This window comes from Neoarius graeffei, chromosome 19, assembly GCF_027579695.1.
Source record: "Neoarius graeffei isolate fNeoGra1 chromosome 19, fNeoGra1.pri, whole genome shotgun sequence".
NCBI lineage: Eukaryota > Metazoa > Chordata > Actinopteri > Siluriformes > Ariidae > Neoarius > Neoarius graeffei.
This window is the reverse complement of record NC_083587.1, coordinates 64,073,283-64,093,864: the sequence shown is the minus strand read 5'-3', so window position 1 is coordinate 64,093,864 and position 20,582 is coordinate 64,073,283. Positions and strand designations below refer to the sequence as shown.

Genomic DNA, 20,582 nt, shown 5'->3' with positions numbered 1-20,582 from the left:
AGTGGTGCCATGATGCTGTGACAGTGACGATATTGTGATGGTTTTAATGTGATGAAGTGGTGCCACGATGCTGTGACAGTGATGATATTGTGATGATGATGTTTTAATGTGATGAAGTGGTGCCATGATGCTGTGACAGTGACGATATTGTGATAATGCGATATTATGTTGCAATAATATGATGCTGCGAGTTTGAATCTCAAATCTCAACAGAATTTCTCTGTAGAAGACCAGCAGCACTGTTTCCACTCGAGTGAAAGTCTGTTTATCAGTTTAATGTTCAGTTCATCACTGAGAACTGTTCACTGTTTTACATACAGAGTGTTTCAGTGGAGTCGATTAAACATTCAGGGAGAAAATTAACTTATCAAATAAATGCAGACGAAAAGTAAAACAGATAAACCTGTAGCATAGACATTTCAACTTTTTACACTGTGTGTGTGTGTGTGTGTGTGTGTGTACACGTACGTACGCCTGGGTACTTGTGTAGTGTACCTGTGTGTTTTGTTGTGAAACTGTGTACCTGTGTGTACCTGTTTACTTGTGGATCGGCCTCTCTGTTCCTCTGTACCCGTTTACGTGTGTGTGTGTGTGTGTGTGTGTGTGTGTACCTGTATGTGTCTGTTGTGCACCTGTGAAACTGTGTGTACCTGTCTCTCTGTACCCGTGTATCTGTTTGTGTTCTTGTGTACCTGTTTACACCGGTGTTTTATCTTTGTGTGCATACCTGTGGAGGTGTTGTGTGTGTACCTGTATATGTCTGTTGTGCACCTGTGAAACTGTGTACCCATTTACCTGTGTGTGTGTGTGTGTGTGTGTGTGTGTGTGTACCTGTATGTGCTGTAAATGAAATAAAAGACTGTAATTTGTGGTTATAAACACATCCAGTGATTTATGAAAATGCTGTTTAAGAATAAGGAAAATCCAATACATGCAATTTTAGTGCACTCATAACATGTTTGTTTATAATACAGTGATTATTCACAAAGGCAAGACAAGGGGTGTGTGAACTTTCTAATGTGATTGACTTGGCACGCCACTGCGTACTTGTGAAACACTGCAACGTGAATTTTAGGAGGAAAAAAAGACACAAAGATCACATGAAGGGCTGATTTATGTTCCTGTCTTGGACTTTGAAATAAAACACGAACATTTCTCCCTCGAGCTCGAACGAAAGGGCTGATTTGACTCGATTCAGTTTGCTGATTTTTGAAGACTTTAAGGAGTTATGATGGAGTTATTATGAAATGTTCTGGCCAACTTTGTCCTTCCCAGACGTCCTGATGGACGCTCAGTTTGACCGAACGAGGGACTCTCGGATCTTCTTCAGTCCTCTTTTCTCTTTTTCCCTCCACAGATTTGTCTCTTTGACCCAAACCTCCCTCCATCCCATCGCAGATCCGTTTCACTCCAGGATGTCCAGGTAGACCGGAGGGTTCTTGACCAGGGCCACGAGCCGGTTGTAGACTTCCTTGATGACGAGACGTTGTTGTGGTTCTCTCTGCCAGCAGCCCTGCATGAGCTGGTGGACCTCTTTAGGACACGTCCTCGGCCGCTCCAGCTCCCGGCCCTGCGTGATGCACTCGATCGCCTGCACACGAGTCAAACATTCAGACGAGAGTCAAGATTCACGCACAAATGACAAACATCTTACACGTGTCCTGATTATCGTCTCTGATGGAATTGCTTTTCTATCCATCTATCCATCCGTTATCTCTAGCCGCTTTATCCTGTTCTACAGGGTCGCAGGCAAGCTGGAGCCCATCCCAGCTGACTACGGGCGAGAGGCGGGGTACACCCTGGACAAGTCGCCAGGTTATCTAATTAAACCTAGATATTCATTCAAGTTTCTCATTTTAAACCCTAATTTAATGTTTGATTCACATTTTATTTATTTATGCATCCTGATATTTTCTTATTGCAATGTAGCTTCTATCATCTTGCATTTATATCCCATAATACAACTAAAATCCATCATTTTTCTACTCAGGGAAAATCCAAAATGGCTTCCTGATGACTCTTTCTGCTCCCTACGTAGGATAGTGTCGAGAGACATTTCAGATTCAGCCACAGAAAATTCTTGACGTTATTGCTTGTGGTAATATTTGCATTCAAACCTCTCTGTACATTCACGACAAGTTAAAGTATTGGCACCTTTGGGTGTGTCCAGCCATTAAGTGAATGAATGTGTTTCATATTGTTATTTATATTCAGCCATTTAACATTTGAATGAGAGATTTTCATTGTAAAATTACTTTGAGGAGAACCTCCAGAGTAGCTCTGCTTACTTTCAGGAAGAATTAAGTTATTCTACGAAATCGAGTCGTACATGAGCTGATGGCTGACAAGGCGCAAAGCAGGCTAAAAAATAAAATACAGGAAGTGAACCAAACACGCTGTGGGTTTTGGGTTGTGAAAGACGTTTCTCTGTCGGTCTGAGTTGATAAACTGAGCTAAAGGACGGAGTTTAAGTGCCGCCGGAATGCGATGAGTTCTGGGGATTTGGACTGAAGAACAAAGAGTAAATAAATGATGGAAACAAAACTAATCATTTGGATAATAATTAAGTTTGGGTGAATTTTTTATTTATTTATTTTAAATGATTTCTACTCGGGCCTGATCGATATCGGATTTTTAAGCCCAAAACCATGAACAGTTCTTCCATGAAATCGAGTCGTACATGAGCTGATAGTTGAGTTGTCTCTAATTCATGTATGACCAGATTGAGTGGAATAACTCTTTTATTCTATCCACATTCACTGGATTTTGAGAAACGGAGCATTTTTATTTTTTGCAATTTTGATAAATAAAAAGGGGTGGCACGGTGGTGTAGTGGTTAGCGCTGTCGCCTCACAGCAAGAAGGTCCGGGTTCGAGCCCCGTGGCCGGCAAGGGCCTTTCTGTGTGGAGTTTGCATGTTCTCTCCGTGTCCGCGTGGGTTTCCTCCGGGTGCTCCGGTTTCCCCCACAGTCCAAAGACATGCAGGTTAGGTTAACTGGTGACTCTAAATTGAGCGTAGGTGTGAATGTGAGTGTGAATGGTTGTCTGTGTCTATGTGTCAGCCCTGTGATGACCTGGCGACTTGTCCAGGGTGTACCCCGCCTTTCGCCCGTAGTCAGCTGGGATAGGCTCCAGCTTGCCTGCGACCCTGTAGAACAGGATAAAGCGGCTAGAGATAATGAGATGAGATGAGAAATGAGATAAAAACTTTCTACAAAACGTCAGACAAAATTATTTCCACTTAGAATGTAAACAAACTGTTGAAATGACAGGAGCAATGTGTGAAAAATGTGATAATAATAATTCTTGAAAAAAAAAGATACATTCTTACCAGCAAATATTTTTATTCTATATTCCGTTGCTTTTTTTGTTTAATTTTTGGGGGGTTTTGTTTTCAAGTAGAGTTTTTATTCCATCTCACGGTCCGCCATTTTGTTTTTCTCTACTCACGGTATATGAGCTGATATCCTAGTAGTAGAGTAGCCAATCAGAGCACGCGATTGCTCATATCCAGTGAATGTGGAGAGACTAATTACAGATAGTTCTGTGTGTGTTGGTAAGAAGCGCTGTAATGGTTCCAATGTAATGATAAAGAAAGGTCAAATTTAGTACTTTATTCCTTCCATGGGAAAGCCATGGCCTAATAGTTAGAGAAGCGGCTTTGGAACCAAAAGGTCACTGGTTTGATTCCCTGGACCAGCAGGAATGGCTGAAGTGTCCTTGAGCAAGGCACTGAACCCCCAGCTGCTCCCCAGGCGGCTCGGAGTGTGCTGTATGTCACTCTGGAAAACATCTGTAATGTCATTTCTAAAACGATCTCAACTTGTCTCTTTGGTGAAACCAATAAAGGTTCCAAGGTTCTCATGTTCTCAGAAAGGGTTTGAAGTAAAACATCTTTTTGAAAGTCCCCAGCAGGAAACTGTACACTTTCCAAAAATCAAATGAAAGTACAATATGACTAAAATGATTCACGAAAAATAAACATCTTGGCAAATGAAAATATGTTGAATATCAGGGAAATTCTTCAGCACAGAGTCCAAAACGATGAAGTTATTAAGATCGCCTGAACTCGTCAGCTCAGTGATTATTGCTAAAGTCTGGAATCCAAGGCAAAATGTGCTGAAAAATGATATTTAAAAATAATCACCCCAGTTATAGCGATGTTGCTTCAGAGAAATCTTGGTTTGAATTTTAAGAAATGAAAGATCAGTTTTTTCTGACTTAATTCTGTTACTGACTTTTCTTTCCTCATAAAAGATTTTGCGTTCCGAGTTAAAGCGAGACGGCCTTTCGATTTCATAAAATCGGTGAAATGTAGTTCCGTCTGAAATGTGGTGATTGTGATATCTGTTTATTTCTGTAATATCTCACAAAATATCAGGCCATTCTGTGGCTGGGAAGTTATTTAATTTGAGGGGATTAAAGCAAATAATGTGCATGAAATCGCTCGCTTGGCGCAGTCAAGCAGACAGAGGAAGTCCGTGTGCGCATGCGCAGGTTTACCACCTTCTTCTTTTGGGTTTTACTGTACAGCATCTGGCATCCACAGTGTTGCATTACTGCCATCTACAGGTTTCCCTTTGAGCGTGCACTGACAGTTCCATCATTCTGTCGCTAAACGAACAGCTGATCACACCGAGGTGCTCGCCGAGTGCCGATATTTATTAGTTTGGTCCTGCGTTTCCTTTCCTTCGTATATAACATAACGTCTTTTCTTCTCGCTTTCTTTCCGTTACTGTAGTCGCTCTTTCACGTTTCATTCGCACACTCACGTCCTCCATTTTTCTCTCCTGTTTCAAATTTGTATCCCACAATGCCTTGCGTGAACGGGGAAAGCCCACCACGTGATGTGATGCATGATGTAGTATCTTGAATTGGGTCATGGTGAAGCAGGAAAAAATAGCGGAGAATTTAGGGCCACATGGAGATAAATTCATTAATTGTTGTCTTTAAAAAAAACTAATACAATTGGAAGTCTGTGATTCGAATTCAGTAGCTTTCAGTCACTAAACAAAAATAATTGGGTGTTGGGAAAATTCTTTTTATGACCTACACTTGAAAAATCTGAAAGGCAGTACAGCTTTAATATCATAAAGCACACATAAGATAACTAAACCTATTAATATACATTTTTACTCATTTCAAGCATGAAATAATCTTGATCTATGGGCTCATTTTCAGCATTTATTTCTAGAAAGGTTCAAGCTTGAATTTAGTAACGATGTCTCGAAATCGGTTTAATAATCTAATATTTGGTTTATGTTTGATCTTATAGCAGGAAATACGAGCTACTTTTGACTGAACATTTGATTTTAACATATTTTCACTTCTTAAGATGTTTTTTGGAGTGTAAGATATAAAACACTGTTACAGAGCTTTAGGAGTTCAGACAAACGCAGGTCTGTGTGTCGTGTCATCTAACCGAGAGTTCCTCATGCATTGATCACTGTCATGGTGGATGTGAATAAGCTTTGTCACTGGGTTCCTGTTGGTTAATCCTTCCAGAGCTGGAGAATTTGGAGTAAGCGTTCATCCTTCTGTCCGTCCGTCCGTCCATCCCACCCACCCTGTAGGCATTGTCTCGGAGTAATTGAATGGTGTGGTAGGTCTTCCATCAGCAGTTCACTACATCACGCCAAAGTGGCCAATCAATCACTCGGATGAATTAACAAAGATTTGCATTGACCCGTCCTTTCCGAAATTCTGGATGGAAAGTCACGGGCATTCCAACTATGACCCTTCCAATTACAAGCCCTATAATTATCCCTGTCCATTATGACTTGGTGAGGATTAAGTTAACGAAGTTAAGCGACGTCGGCCCCGGGTGAAGATCGGGTCTAATCAGATAAAAATTGAGCAAACAGGAAAAGCGATCTACCCTGATCCTGAAAGAAGAGAGGCTTCTCTCCTGTAATGGCGCAGTTGCGGTCACACGTTAGTGTCCACTTCTCGGTCTTTAATCTGAGAGGTCTGGACTGTTCATAATGCCGATAAGTCCATCGATTGCTCCGTTATGAGGCCACGAGAGTGCAGACTGATCACGCTCAAACTCAAGGGCTTGGGCTTGGACTTGACTGTACCATCACTGCTCCAAAACACAGCATTCCAGCCGAATACGCATCATTTCCTCCACCGCAAGGGTTCAAAAACGTCCCTCAAACATTAATAACCTACCGTGTGCTTGTTATTCTGCAATTACAATTTTTTTTCTCTACCTGGCACAGTGGAAAAGTACAAAGGTGTCATTATCATCACGTTATGGATCAATTTGACAAGAAATCAAGCTGTTTTAGTCCAAACACTGTGCACGGCTGGTAAACACTCTAATGAGGGACAGATAAAATATTTGCACCCTTTATTTAAAAAAAAATTGTGGTGTAGTAGTTTTGAACTTGAAAATACTGTACAAAGAAGAAGCATAATTGAACATTTGGTATTTTTTTTTTTATCTCTGCAAAACACACAATTATTGGCACCCTGTGATTCATTCTTAGTGACGCTTGCCCTATAAAGAATAATCACAATTTTCTTGTTTCGACGACCTTTCCAACTCCGAGTCCGCTCACAAAGCTGTTTTGGATGTCACATGGTTGCGCGAAGATATGAAGTTTATCTTCGAGTGGTGAATAAACGTATATTTTTCAACACGGGAAGATAAACTTCAGATCTTTGCACCACCGTGTAATGTTCTTTATATAATATGGACAAATCCACACCAGGGCTTTACATTAGCACCCGCCAAATGCGGGTAAAATTTGGCTTTGGCAGGTAATGACTTTAGTCCCACTAGCCACTTTGGCGGGTGGTTTATTCTGTGGTATGACAATATATCTTAATTGTAGTTTTCTCTGAAGGCATCTGATATAATAAACGCATTGCAATGTGATATTACGCGCCTACAACTCCCATGAGCACCTGCATAAACATTCTGACACAACATGTTAGAATTGTTTAGAACGTTCGTTAACGTCTTAGATAAAATCAGTGATACGGTAACCTGTGGTTAATGAACGAAGCAACAAAGTTGCTGACGACTGGCAAGCGCACTATGTGGCGGCATATAGCTGGAGTTTCAAACCCTGCTGCTCAGGGAAAAAGGGGCAGAGATGATCAGGGCCGGAGGCAGCATTTTAAAATCACCGAGGTCCGTGATGCACAAAGTGCGCACAGAAAAATGTTCTACACATTTAAATGAGACAACCATTCACACCTACGGTCAATTTAGAGTCACCAGTTAACCTAACCTGCATGTCTTTGGACTGTGGGGGAAACCGGAGCACCCGGAGGAAACCCACGTAGACAACATGCAAACTCCGCACAGAAAGGTCCTCGCCGGCCACGGGGCTCGAACCCGGACCTTCTTGCTGTGAGGCGACAGCACTAACCACTACACCACCGTGCCGCCCAGATTGGCTAGTTCATAGCAAAACTGAAAATACCATGTACTGCAAAGACTGTAGAAAGTCTGGCACAGACAGGCACCAGTAATTTTAAACTTGAAACTACAACCCCTATTCCAAAAAAGTTGGGACAAAGTACAAATTGTAAATAAAAACGGAATGCAATAATTTACAAATCTCAAAAACTGATATTGTATTTGCAATAGAACATAGACAACATATCAAATGTCGAAAGTGAGACATTTTGAAATTTCATGCCAAATATTGGCTCATTTGAAATTTCATGACAGCAACACATCTCAAAAAAGTTGGGACAGGGGCAATAAGAGGCTGGAAAAGTTAAAGGTACAAAAAAGGAACAGCTGGAGGACCAAATTGCAACTCATTAGGTCAATTGGCAATAGGTCATTAACATGACTGGGTATAAAAAGAGCATCTTGGAGTGGCAGCGGCTCTCAGAAGTAAAGATGGGAAGAGGATCACCAATCCCCCTAATTCTGCACCGACAAATAGTGGAGCAATATCAGAAAGGAGTTCGACAGTGTAAAATTGCAAAGAGTTTGAACATATCATCATCTCCAGTGCATAATATCATCAAAAGATTCAGAGAATCTGGAAGAATCTCTGTGCGTAAGGGTCAAGGCCGGAAAACCATACTGGATGCCCGTGATCTTCGGGCCCTTAGACGGCACTGCATCACATACAGGCATGCTTCTGTATTGGAAATCACAAAATGGGCTCAGGAATATTTCCAGAGAACATTATCTGTGAACACAATTCACCGTGCCATCCGCCATTGCCAGCTAAAACTCTATAGTTCAAAGAAGAAGCCGTATCTAAACATGATCCAGAAGCGCAGACGTCTTCTCTGGGCCAAGGCTCATTTAAAATGGACTGTGGCAAAGTGGAAAACTGTTCTGTTGTCAGACGAATCAAAATTTGAAGTTCTTTATGGAAATCAGGGACGCCGTGCCATTCGGACTAAAGAGGAGAAGGACGACCCAAGTTGTTATCAGCGCTCAGTTCAGAAGCCTGCATCTCTGATGGTATGGGGTTGCATTAGTGCGTGTGGCATGGGCAGCTTACACATCTGGAAAGACACCATCAATGCTGAAAGGTATATCCAGGTTCTAGAGCAACATATGCTCCCATCCAGACGACGTCTCTTTCAGGGAAGACCTTGCATTTTCCAACATGACAATGCCAAACCACATACTGCATCAATTACAGCATCATGGCTGTGTAGAAGAAGGGTCCGGGTACTGAACTGGCCAGCCTGCAGTCCAGATCTTTCACCCATAGAAAACATTTGGCGCATCATAAAACGGAAGATACGACAAAAAAGACCTAAAACAGTTGAGCAACTAGAATCCTACATTAGACAAGAATGGGTTAACATTCCTATCCCTAAACTTGAGCAACTTGTCTCCTCAGTCCCCAGACGTTTACAGACTGTTGTAAAGAGAAAAGGGGATGTCTCACAGTGGGAAACATGGCCTTGTCCCAACTTTTTTGAGATGTATTGTTGTCATAAAATTTAAAATCACCTAATTTTTCTCTTTAAATGATACATTTTCTCAGTTTAAACATTTGATATGTCATCTATGTTCTATTCTGAATAAAATATGGAATTTTGAAACTTCCACATCATTGCATTCCGTTTTTATTTAGAGTTTGTACTTTGTCCCAACTTTTTTGGAATCGGGGTTGTATAAAGGACCACGAAAAGTCAAATGCACACATCGGTACTATAACATCAAAACCGGTGAAGACGGCTGGTCGCTACAGGACAGCACTGCTTTCAGTCCCTGGCTGTCATGAAGTCGGCTGAGCTGGAGAGGATGGAGCTGATGTTTAGAAACGTTCACACGATTGGAAAGAAGTTGATCTCGCCCCAGCTATCAACTTATGGTCTGCTGGAAGCCTCCGGTCATGAAGACCATTTTCCATGGACCATTCAGACTCATCTGATGATGAATGTAATGAGGACATTTAATGTCTCTCTCTACACATGTTCACATACACACACACACACACTATTAATAGATAATACATAATATACATAATAATACTTGATAATACACATAATACTTGCATATCAAAACATCAAATGTTTTTCAATGATAAATGTTTTGAATTGAACTTTTAATATTCGAATCAGTTCAGTTGTACTGAATGTTATTTTTCATCTCATCTCATCTCATCTCATTATCTCTAGCCGCTTTATCCTTCTACAGGGTCGCAGGCAAGCTGGAGCCTATCCCAGCTGACTACGGGCGAAAGGCGGGGTACACCCTGGACAAGTCGCCAGGTCATCACAGGGCTGACACATAGACACAGACAACCATTCACACTCACATTCACACCTACGCTCAATTTAGAGTCACCAGTTAACCTAACCTGCATGTCTTTGGACTGTGGGGGAAACCAGAGCACCCGGAGGAAACCCATGCGGACACGGGGAGAACATGCAAACTCCACACAGAAAGGCCCTCGCCGGCCCCGGGGCTCGAACCCAGGACCTTCTTGCTGTGAGGCGACAGCGCTAACCACTACACCACCGTGCCGCCCCGTTATTTTTCATATTAGACGATATTTCATATTGTAAGGGGCTTGAATTTGAGTTCAATAAACAGAATACTCTGTTTATATTTTTGTCTGAACTGGTTGCATGTTTTCATATAGGGAGCGACCTTAACAGCACTGAATACTTGAGTGCGACTGTAGAGATACATTATACGCTGCCATTCATAATTAAATCTAGATCTTCCGAACTTTAATGTATCATGGTGAAGAAAAAACTGCGATTTCCTGGCAACAAAATTGTGGCTAGTGAAAAGGCTGAATGGCTAGTGACTCGGGAAAACCACTAGCCACAGTGACCGGTGAGCAAAAAAGTTAATGTAAAGCCCTGATCCACACACACAAAAAAAATACGCAAGTTAATCAAAAGAAGTTTAATTCTGAACCGGTTCACCATTTTGACAACGTGCATCTAGTCAGCAGGAAAACACTGGGATTGATGTCATCAGAGTGAAATATCGGAAATTATTATACACACAGGAGACTTTTTCCACTCAGTAAAAACGTGTTCTCTTCCCTTCTAGCAGGTTCCATTCATTTGGTTCAGTAGCATGCAATATTGTTTGCATATCGCTTATCCTACAGGTACATGTATTACGTCACTCTACCCGGTGGAGAATGAGCGTTGAATATGGTTTATGATATTGCACGGTTGTCAAGACAACATGACGTTACACATCAGAGACGTAAAACTTCCACATTTGCGAGCGACTGGGACAATTTGTAAACAAACATGGTCGCCAGGTTTGCTTCGTTAAAAAAAAATACGGAAGATTTTGAGAGAATTTTGAAAGAGAAAGACACCTTGAACACCCGAAAGGAATGTGTATGTATAATAATAATAATAATATTGGCTGGGTCTTTTTCATGGTCTAATATTCCATTCAGCTACTCGTCTTTGACTTGTTTGGTATCATGCTAACTGAATGGAATATATCTGATGGACCATGAAAAAAGCCAGTTAATATTATTTAAATATGTCACTCAGATCCACGATGTATTTTGTATGAAAAGTGTGAGTTTTTCAACACGAGAAGATAAACTTCATGTCTTCAAGCCAGGGCGGTACGGTGGTGTAGTGGTTAGCGCTGTTGCCTCACAGCAAGAAGGTCCGGGTTCGAGCCCCGTGGCTGGCGAGGGCCTTTCTGTGTGGAGTTTGCATGTTCTCCCCGCGTCCGCGTGGGTTTCCTCCGAGTGCTCCGGTTTCCCCCACAGTCCAAAGACATGCAGGTTAGGTTAACTGGTGACTCTAAATTGAGCGTAGGTGTGAATGTGAGTGTGAATGGTTGTCTGTGTCTATGTGTCAGCCCTGTGATGACCTGGCGACTTGTCCAGGGTGTACCCCGCCTTTCACCCGTAGTCAGCTGGGATAGGCTCCAGCTTGCCTGCGACCCTGTAGAACAGGATAAAGCGGCTAGAGATAATGAGATGAGATCTTCAAGCCAATGTGTGATTTTCTTTTTATTATAGCCATGCATTCACAAACAAAAAGGACCCAAATTTCTCATCTCATTATCTGTAGCCGCTTTATCCTTCTACAGGGTCGCAGGCAAGCTGGAGCCTATCCCAGCTGACTACGGGCGAAAGGCGGGGTACACCCTGGACAAGTCGCCAGGTCATCACAGGGCTGACACATAGACACAGACAACCATTCACACTCACATTCACACCTACAGTCAATTTAGAGTCACCAGTTAACCTAACCTGCATGTCTTTGGACTGTGGGGGAAACCGGAGCACCCGGAGGAAACCCACGCGGACACAGGGAGAACATGCAAACTCCGCACAGAAAGGCCCTTGCCGGCCACGGGGCTCGAACCCGGACCTTCTTGCTGTGAGGCGACAGCGCTAACCACTACATCACCGTGCCGCCTGGACCCAAATTTATCAAAATAAAATTTATCATCGATTTCCTCATGAGTCACAGATAGAGATGTATGTCCCAGTTTTGGTTCTCCATGTCCCAGATGGAGCTCAGATGAAAAATAAAAGTGGCACATTTCCTAGTAAAACACTCGTGTCTGTATAATATATCCCAATAACCTCTGCATAAATCTATTGCTTCACTTATTTTTTTCTGAAATGCTAAAATGCTTCTAACAGGAAATTATGTTGTAAACTTATTTGAGAAATTTAATACCGCAAAACCATACAAATGAAATTAAAACAGTTGTTGAAAATGGACCCAGAGTTTTAGGCCCATCTGTATTTTCCATGTTGTACCTCACTGTTGGACAGCTGATACCACGGCTGTTTTCCGTAGGTGAAGATCTCCCACAGAACCACCCCAAAGCTCCAGATGTCACTCTCTGTGGTGAACTTTCGGTACATAATGCTCTCAGGAGGCATCCAACGAATAGGTAACATGGTTCTTCCGCCAACCTGAGAGGTAAGAAATGAGAAACCATGAATAATATATAAATACCACATCTGAGGAACCCTGAGGTCGAGACAAGGTAAACACTCTTCTTCACTCTTCTTCCAGTCAACAAGTAGCAGGGATGAATGAGAACTTGAACTTTAACCCACCCTGTAGTAATCAGTGCTGTAGATGTCTCTGGACATGCCAAAATCACCAATCTTCACCACAAGACCTTCACCAACCAGGCAGTTTCTGGTGGCCAGGTCTCTGTGCACGAAGTGGAGTGAGGCTAAGTACACCATACCAGAGGCAATCTGGGCTGCAATCTGGAGCATCTGCAGCAGGGTCAGCTGACCCATCGGTGGCATTTTGACCTCGTCCAGGATCCGAGCATCTGGACCATGAGCCCTGTGCAAAGAAGATGAAGATCAGCAGATGTGTCAAAAAAGGTGCAAACTGGATGCATTGGAGATTCTGAACAGGTGATTCACAGGTGATATTAATGATGTCCAATGTTCCTGGTATGTCTTAATTTCAAAGGTTGCACTAATCAATGATTGGCCATTCTTGGAACAACAGGTAATACTGGTTCATTCACTGGTTAAGGTTTTGCAATCAAAAGGCTGTGAGTTCAAATCCCAGCACCACCAAACTGCTTGAGCAAGACTCCTAACATAAAACCACTCTGTTGTATCCTGTCTCAGATGTAATGCCTGTTTTATACTTCATGCATACTAGTCCATTGTTCAACATCCCTGTCCAGCAGTATAAAACGTTTAGGATTTTTCATACACAGCAACTTTAAACACACTAACCAGCTGTGTTTCTTTTGAAAATTTTCCATCATTATGGACAAAAACTGACCTTAAATCCAAAAGCATTCATTCATCTAGAAGATCTAGAAGACTGGTATGCAAGACTGACCTTTTGGTAGCACTAATTTCTTGAAGCCATGGCCTAATGGTTCGTGACACAGCTTTGGGACCAAAAGGTTGCCAGTTCAATTCCCTGGACCAGCAGGAATGGCTGAAGTGCCCTTGAGCAAGGCACCTAACCCCCAACTGCTCTGGGTGTGTTGTATCGGTACATTGCTCTGGATAAGAGTGTCTGCTAAATGCCATGTAATGTTTACTCCATTGCAGATAGTGCTGCCACATGGTGCTATACTGCCCCCACTATTTCCGCTAGTATTGCACCATTCAGAAGCAGCGCATTAATTTCTGAAGATTTGCTCAAGCAACCTGCCAAATTACCCCAGGATAGATTAGCAGCCATTTTGTGTATGTGTAAGTGGTGTTAAGAGCAAGCACAATCCAGGCTGAAGTGGCTTTAGATACAAGCATCGCCAAATGAGCAATGAAATAAGCTCCTGCTGGAATCAATGTGGCTTCACGCTCAATAAAAGACGGAATAGGACCTTAATTTGAAAGTGAGAATTCTTGCATTTTATGGACCTAAATTTTCAGGATTGAAGCATTCAAAAACATAATGGTGCGGTAATTCTGGATCTCAACTCTCAGATTCATCACAATCACGACCGAGCACTCAACTTCTGACAGACTTTTCAGATATTAAAATCCATCAAGAATGATGGGGTACCTCCTCCCAAACCACATTTTGGCTTTCTCTGACTCATTAATGTTATAGAGTTGCTGAGCAGACTGAGCAAAGCACCCCGCCTTCCCCAGTATCTCCATCCATCCTACTATTATTGCCTATCCATGCTGTCACTTGCTGGCCTTTTCCTTGTTCTTCAGAGGTCCCCCAATGCCATTACTGTTCGTTTATAAGGCAGGTGGCAGGAGAGCAGCAGCTGTTACACAGCCTGGAGACTCCATCCATGGACTGTCTACTCAAAATGAGATTTCCACCTCCTCAACAGCATGTGTCCCCCCCTACTCCCAATCTGGCCTCAGGACCACCTGGCAGACTAGATCTTTGCGCACCGAACATGTCACTGAGACTCCTCTGTGCGGGACATATGGTCTCTTGATTTCCCACCACTGTCCAACAGGCTCACCCTTTTCATCATGTTTGAGAGATGAATGCAGCTTGGATGGAGTGTATGCGTAGTCATGGTGCTTGGTGCTTGGATATGGCCAGGGTTTCCAGAACTCATTGCGATTTGGATGAACCAACTCATAAGGAAGCTTTTACTGAAAGTGAAGTGAAATGTGGATGGATGAACCAACTTGTACATTCAGATCAAGTTAAAGATGAGTTCTGACATTGATGGTAACTTTTTTGGGGGGAGCTTGCATTTGCAATTTGATAAAATTGCCCCATTACCGTGGTTCCTTTGGGACTGTGACAGGTAAAAATATATTTGAATAGAGTAGACCATCCTAAAAAGTTATTTTGACGTGCTCCTTGATGGGCGCTTTGTCTCCTTTAACAAACCACTTACCATACTTCAGATCTATTAGAGTATTTGCTAATGGTTTTATCTTCCATACGGCTGGCAGCTATTCAGGGTTTTTTTATGCAGAAGATCTGTGAAATTGGCCAAAGAATATTGTGCGCTGTCTGTCAAGATCAACCACAGGGAAAAGTGCCATCATCAGACCAGCTTTAATGCTTCAGCCATATGACCAATGCATTAGAAGAAACCACATCATTTTGTGAGGATTATAGGGATTTACACTCGCTATGTTTACATTCTTAGGATGGTCCATGTGGTTTTGGAGGTCACACACTGGGATCTGATGTTCACAGATCATTTTGTGGTCACGTAAACCTCCAGCTAACCAACTGACCTGAGGAAGCGGTTGAGGTCACCGTGCCGCATGTACTCAAACACCATGGCGAGAGGTTCTCCATCTGTGCACACTCCATAGAAGCGGACGATGTGCTCATGCTGGAGAACGGTCAGGAGCTCGGCCTCGCGCTGGAAGTCCTGTCGAGTCGACTCATTGGCGTCCTTCAGCGTCTAGACAAGCAAAACAGTCAAGAATCTGTTTTATCGATATTGTTACAGATGTCTGACCAACTATTGCTGGATTACCAGTATGTGTGTATATATATATATATATATATATATATATATATATATATATATATATATATATATATATATATATAGCTAAGAACAAAAGTTTGTACACCCTTCCCAAATGAATGAACAAGAAGATATTAAAATGAGATGATGTTACTAAGCAGCAACAAGAGTCCAGAAGTGCATAATAAGCTATTAATGAATAATGAAACTGTTATGAAATTGAATTTTTTCACATTTCTCTTGAGGTTATTTATGTTTTTGTGTCTTTTTTGCCTTCAAAATGATAAATTTCACGGTCCTTTGATATTTTTGATGGTTAGAGAAGCAGCTTTTTGGACCTAAAGGTTGTCGGTTTGATTCCCTGTACCAGCAGGAATGGCTGCAGTGCCCTTGAGCAAGGTACCTAACCCCCAACTGCTCCCCAGGTGGCTCTGGGTATGCTGTACGTTGCTCTGGATAAGAGGGTCTGCTAAATACCATCAACGTAATGTAATGGTATATATTGTTTGATCTCATTCGCTATTTACTCAAGTACTCAGGGTAGTTTTTCATGACTTACCAACACTAACTGTTTCAACGGTGACGTCATTGGACACCTAAATGAGCAGGTGTAAGGGGATGCAAACTTTTGAGCTTGCTTATAAAGAGATCGACTGACTCAGACTCAGCTGCTGTAATGTTTTAACCTTAATTTATTAAAACTTGACACTATCTTGGGGGGGGTTACAAACTTTTGCACTGAACTCCATGTTTGTGAAGTCCTACATGAGTTTGACTGTATGACTACACCAGATAGTAAGCTTTCATTCCACATATAAAACATATTATATTTAGTTGTGTACAAAAGTTTGTACACCCTTTGGCATGAACAGTGAAGAAGAAATGTTTATTTATTTATTTATTTATTTTCACATTGCTTTCTTTGTACTGAGTGTGTGTGTGTAAAATGCTTTTTAAAAGACCTCTATAACGGGGTCTCTGTACCTTTATAGCCACCAGCATCTTGTCAGTGTCCGGACAGAGGTTAGCACACTCAGCTAAATAAACCTTCCCGAAAGCTCCTTCTCCCAGCTCCCACTTCAGCATGATGTCCTGCCTCTTAATGTGCTGTACACCTGCAAGGAGACGTTCCTCACGTTACACGTTTCTCAGAAGCAGCAAGACAGGAATATGCTGGAGGAAAATAATCAACTTACACATGTCCTTGTCTTTGATGATGCCGCAGAAGTACTGTGGGTTCTCCACAAAGCTGGAGAGTCCGGAATCCAGCATGCCTTCGTCCGAGGAAGGAGGACTCGCACCGAAGTTCATAAAGCGAAGCGAGACAGCCAAGTCGTCTTCCTTTCCAAGAACAGACGACCCTGCTGCCAAAAAAAAAGGGAACAGGGACAAGTGTTTTTACCCAAATACACCTGATTTGGGTAAACATGCTCTAACAGTAAAAGTAATAATGCTCTAATAAGTATTATTTTTGTTAGAGCATTTTGTGAAGCATTATTATTTTTCTGTCATTTATTAATTCACACATTCACGCACGTGTAAGTTTAGTTTGTGTTTAAATGCTTTGCGCATTTTAAGTCAATTTCAGCAAAAAAAAAAAATCGAAACACTTTGTGCAAAAATCCTAAGTTTGGCTGAAAATATGCAAAGTAATGTTGTTCGAAAGAAAAAAATCCCCAATTGCTGATTATTGCATTAAAATAATTATAAATACCAAAGATCACATCGATCCAATACCTAAAATTGGGATTGATCTGATACCAGGAATAAATATTGAATCAGATTTGAATTTGAGACAAAAAAAAAAAAAAATGGATCTGATCCTGTCAGAAATAGCGAAGCTTGAATTTGATTTGTATATATATATAATTTGTTTTTTAACTGTACATTTTTATACTTTTACAGAATGACTTGACCTGTATATTTTTTTTTGGATTTAGATTGATTTTTATTTTATTTTAATTAATTTTTTTATTATAACTTGCTTATTATTTAAATTATCTTCATTTTGATTAATTTTTCATAATTTTTAATACATATGCTTTTATTGTTTAATTTATTTGTTCATATCATTATTTTTATTGTTAGAGCACTGAATTGAGACGATGTAAAATGCTTTGAAATAATAATAATAATAATAATAATAATAATAATAATAATAATTATTATTATTATTATTATTTTTATTATTATATTTGTGTGGGGGGGGTTCATGAGAAAGCTACATTTTGTTTGTCGGTGTGTGCTTTTTCTACTTTTTTTTTAAGTGCTTCCTTTTAAAAAATCAGCTGGATATCGATATCGATATTTATCAGTTGATACTCAGTGTTTCAGTATCGGTATCAATATTGGAAAAGAAACGATGACATTGTATCAGCTCTAATGAAAAAAAAGTTAAATGTTTAAACTTCTCATTCTGAAAAAATGCTTTGTAAACTATATTATAACATAACATTAAATGTATTATAAATGCATTATAACATGCTATGAATGTAACCCAGAGTCGATATACAGCACTGTACATGCATCCGGCCTTGATAAGAAAAAAAACCCCGTTGCTGAAACGTTCATGACAAAAAAATCTGGACTAAACACATCACAAATTCAAATCATCTTCAAATGGATCATTTTGATTGGACAAGAACAGAAGTGTAAAACAAACTGTCTGTATTTCCTGCTCAGACCATGACCCCAAGGTGTGAGGGCATCTCCACCGGAGCGCCACAGCTGGAGGAACACGACAGAGCCTCGAGGCTGGAGATCTGAGACCTGAGGCACTCGTGTTCACTCGGCCACTCTGGTGACTCGAAGGCCTCGTCTCCATCACTCTTCTGTAATGGCTCGTGTTCGTCTGCCTTTCCTCATTTACTTTAGCAGACTGTAATTAAACCTTGGCAGCACTTCTGCAGGCTGTTCGGCTGATTGTGAGCAAACTCACAGCTCGAGTGGAAACCGTATATCACCACCACTGGTGCATTACTTAAAAAGCAGCGCCATGTCCAGCCAAAGTGCTCGAGTTACAGAACAGTACAATGACGAGGTGTTTTAGCTTCAACTGTGATTGTGTGTTTGTGATCGATTTCTACACGCTGTCACTGTGTATCACATTCTGGATTGTTGATTTATTTTCTCGAACAGCAGCCCTGACAGTAGTGCACCTGCACATCACATACGTACATGTTTAACAATAACTATTATTATTCTATCCACATTCATCGGATATGAGCAATCGCACGCTCTGATTGGCTACTCTACTCCGAGGATATCAGCTCATATACCGTGAGTAGAGAAAAACAAAATGGCGGCGCGTTTTGCTGAAGTAACTGAGGACGAAATAAAAACTCTACTCGAAACACAAAACCCCCCAAAATAAAAAAGCAACAAAATATGGAATAAAAAGTATTTGATGGTAAGAACGCATCTTTTTTATTTTTGAAGAATTATTATTACTGCATTTCATAAAATAAAATGAACTTAAGTGATGTAATAATTTTTTTTTAAGTTTCACATTTGTGCATGTGTAGGTTTGGTTTCTGTTTCAACGCTTTGCAAATTCTCAGCGAATTTCAACCAAAGAAAAATCGAAACACGGTTTGTGCAAAAATTGGAAACTGATTCGGAAAATATCCTAAGTTTGGTTGAAAATATGCAAAGTAATGTTGTTCTGAAGAAAAAAATCTCCAATTGCTGATTATTGGATTAAAATAATTATAAATACCAAAGATCACATTGATCCAATACCGAAAATCGGGATCGATCTGATACCCGGAATAAATATTGAATCGGATTTGAATTTGAGAGAAAAAAATAATGAATCTGATCCTGTCAGAAATAGCGAAGTTTGGATGTGATTTTGAAAAAAAAAAAATTTTAACTGTACATTTTTACAGTTTTACAAAATGACTTGACCTGTATATTTTTTTGTTTGGATTGATTTTTATTTTATTTAAATTTAATTGTTTTGATTATTATTTATTTGCTTACAATTTGAATACAAATATTTGTTTTGATTAATTTTTCATAATTTTCAATACATGTAAACACTAATAGATATGTGCTTTTATTGTTTAATTTATTTGTTCATATCATTATTATTTTTATTGTTAGAATATTGAATTGAGACTGTGTGAAATTCTTTGAAATAAAATTGTTGTTATTATTATCGCATTTTTCACAAATTGTTCCTGTCGTTTCGCCAGTTTGCTTACATTCTACACGGAAATGATTTTGTCGGACGTTTTGTATAAAGTTTTTATTTATCGAATTTGCAAAAAAAGAAATAAATAAAAATGCTCTATTTCTCTAAATCCAGTAAATTTCTCATCTCATCTCATTATCTCTAGCTGCTTTATCCTGTTCTACAGGGTCGCAGGCGAGCTGGAGCCTATCCCAGCTGACTACGGGCGAAAGGCGGGGTACACCCTGGACAAGTCGCCAGGTCATCACAGGGCTGACACATAGACACAGACAACCATTCACACTCACATTCACACCTACGGTCAATTTAGAGTCACCAGTTAACCTAACCTGCATGTCTTTGGACTGTGGGGGAAACCGGAGCACCCGGAGGAAACCCACGCCGACACGGGGAGAACATGCAAACTCCACACAGAAAGGCCCTCGCCGGCCCCGGGGCTCGAACCCGGACCTTCTTGCTGTGAGGCGACAGCGTTAACCACTACACCACCGTGCCGCCCTCCAGTAAATGTGGACAGAATAAAACAGTTATTCCACAAAATCAAGTAGATTTCATGAAATAACTGTTCATTCTCGACTTTGTCTCGGTTATTATTCACCAATATTCACTGAACCTGAGGCGGATAATTGTTTTAGTATAAATACACAGGTGATTATTTTCTTTAAAAAATCATATTAAAAAAAATTTATTTCAAACTGCAAAAGCAGACTTGTGTCACTTATCTACGCCGACTCACATAGAATCCTTTATTTTGAAATTGATAAAATGAATCCCAGTTCCACCTTCCCTTTGAATAGTTTTAGACTAAACTTCATAGCATCTTTAGTGCTTTTATTTTTGGAACAGCATTTTCTTTCAGAATATTCGTAATTCTTCCTCACTTAGTGACGAAGCGATCAGCCACCATTTTGCCGAGTCACTCGAGGTGATTATCGAGAAATCGTCCACATTTCTCGACCAATCAGTGCGCTCGATTTCCAGTAATCATCCCCATATTTATACTTAAAACATATTAATGTGCCGGTTCTGATATGTTAAATGT

The 20,582-nt window shown here is 40.6% G+C and overlaps 1 protein-coding gene across 1 annotated transcript in view; it reads right to left on the bottom strand.

Annotated features, from left to right (window-relative positions):
* Window positions 1–268: 268 nt before the first annotated feature.
* Window positions 269–20,582, bottom strand: part of ntrk1 (neurotrophic tyrosine kinase, receptor, type 1) — a 45,836-nt gene continuing 25,522 nt past the window's right edge. The window contains exons 12-17 of the mRNA XM_060900419.1: window positions 16,539–16,706; window positions 16,327–16,457; window positions 15,101–15,273; window positions 12,512–12,752; window positions 12,206–12,364; window positions 269–1,591 (exon numbers count right to left, since the gene is read on the bottom strand). Coding sequence (XP_060756402.1) covers window positions 1,406–1,591; window positions 12,206–12,364; window positions 12,512–12,752; window positions 15,101–15,273; window positions 16,327–16,457; window positions 16,539–16,706 — 1,058 coding nt within the window. The 3' untranslated portion in view covers window positions 269–1,405. The remainder of the gene's footprint in view (window positions 1,592–12,205; window positions 12,365–12,511; window positions 12,753–15,100; window positions 15,274–16,326; window positions 16,458–16,538; window positions 16,707–20,582) is intronic.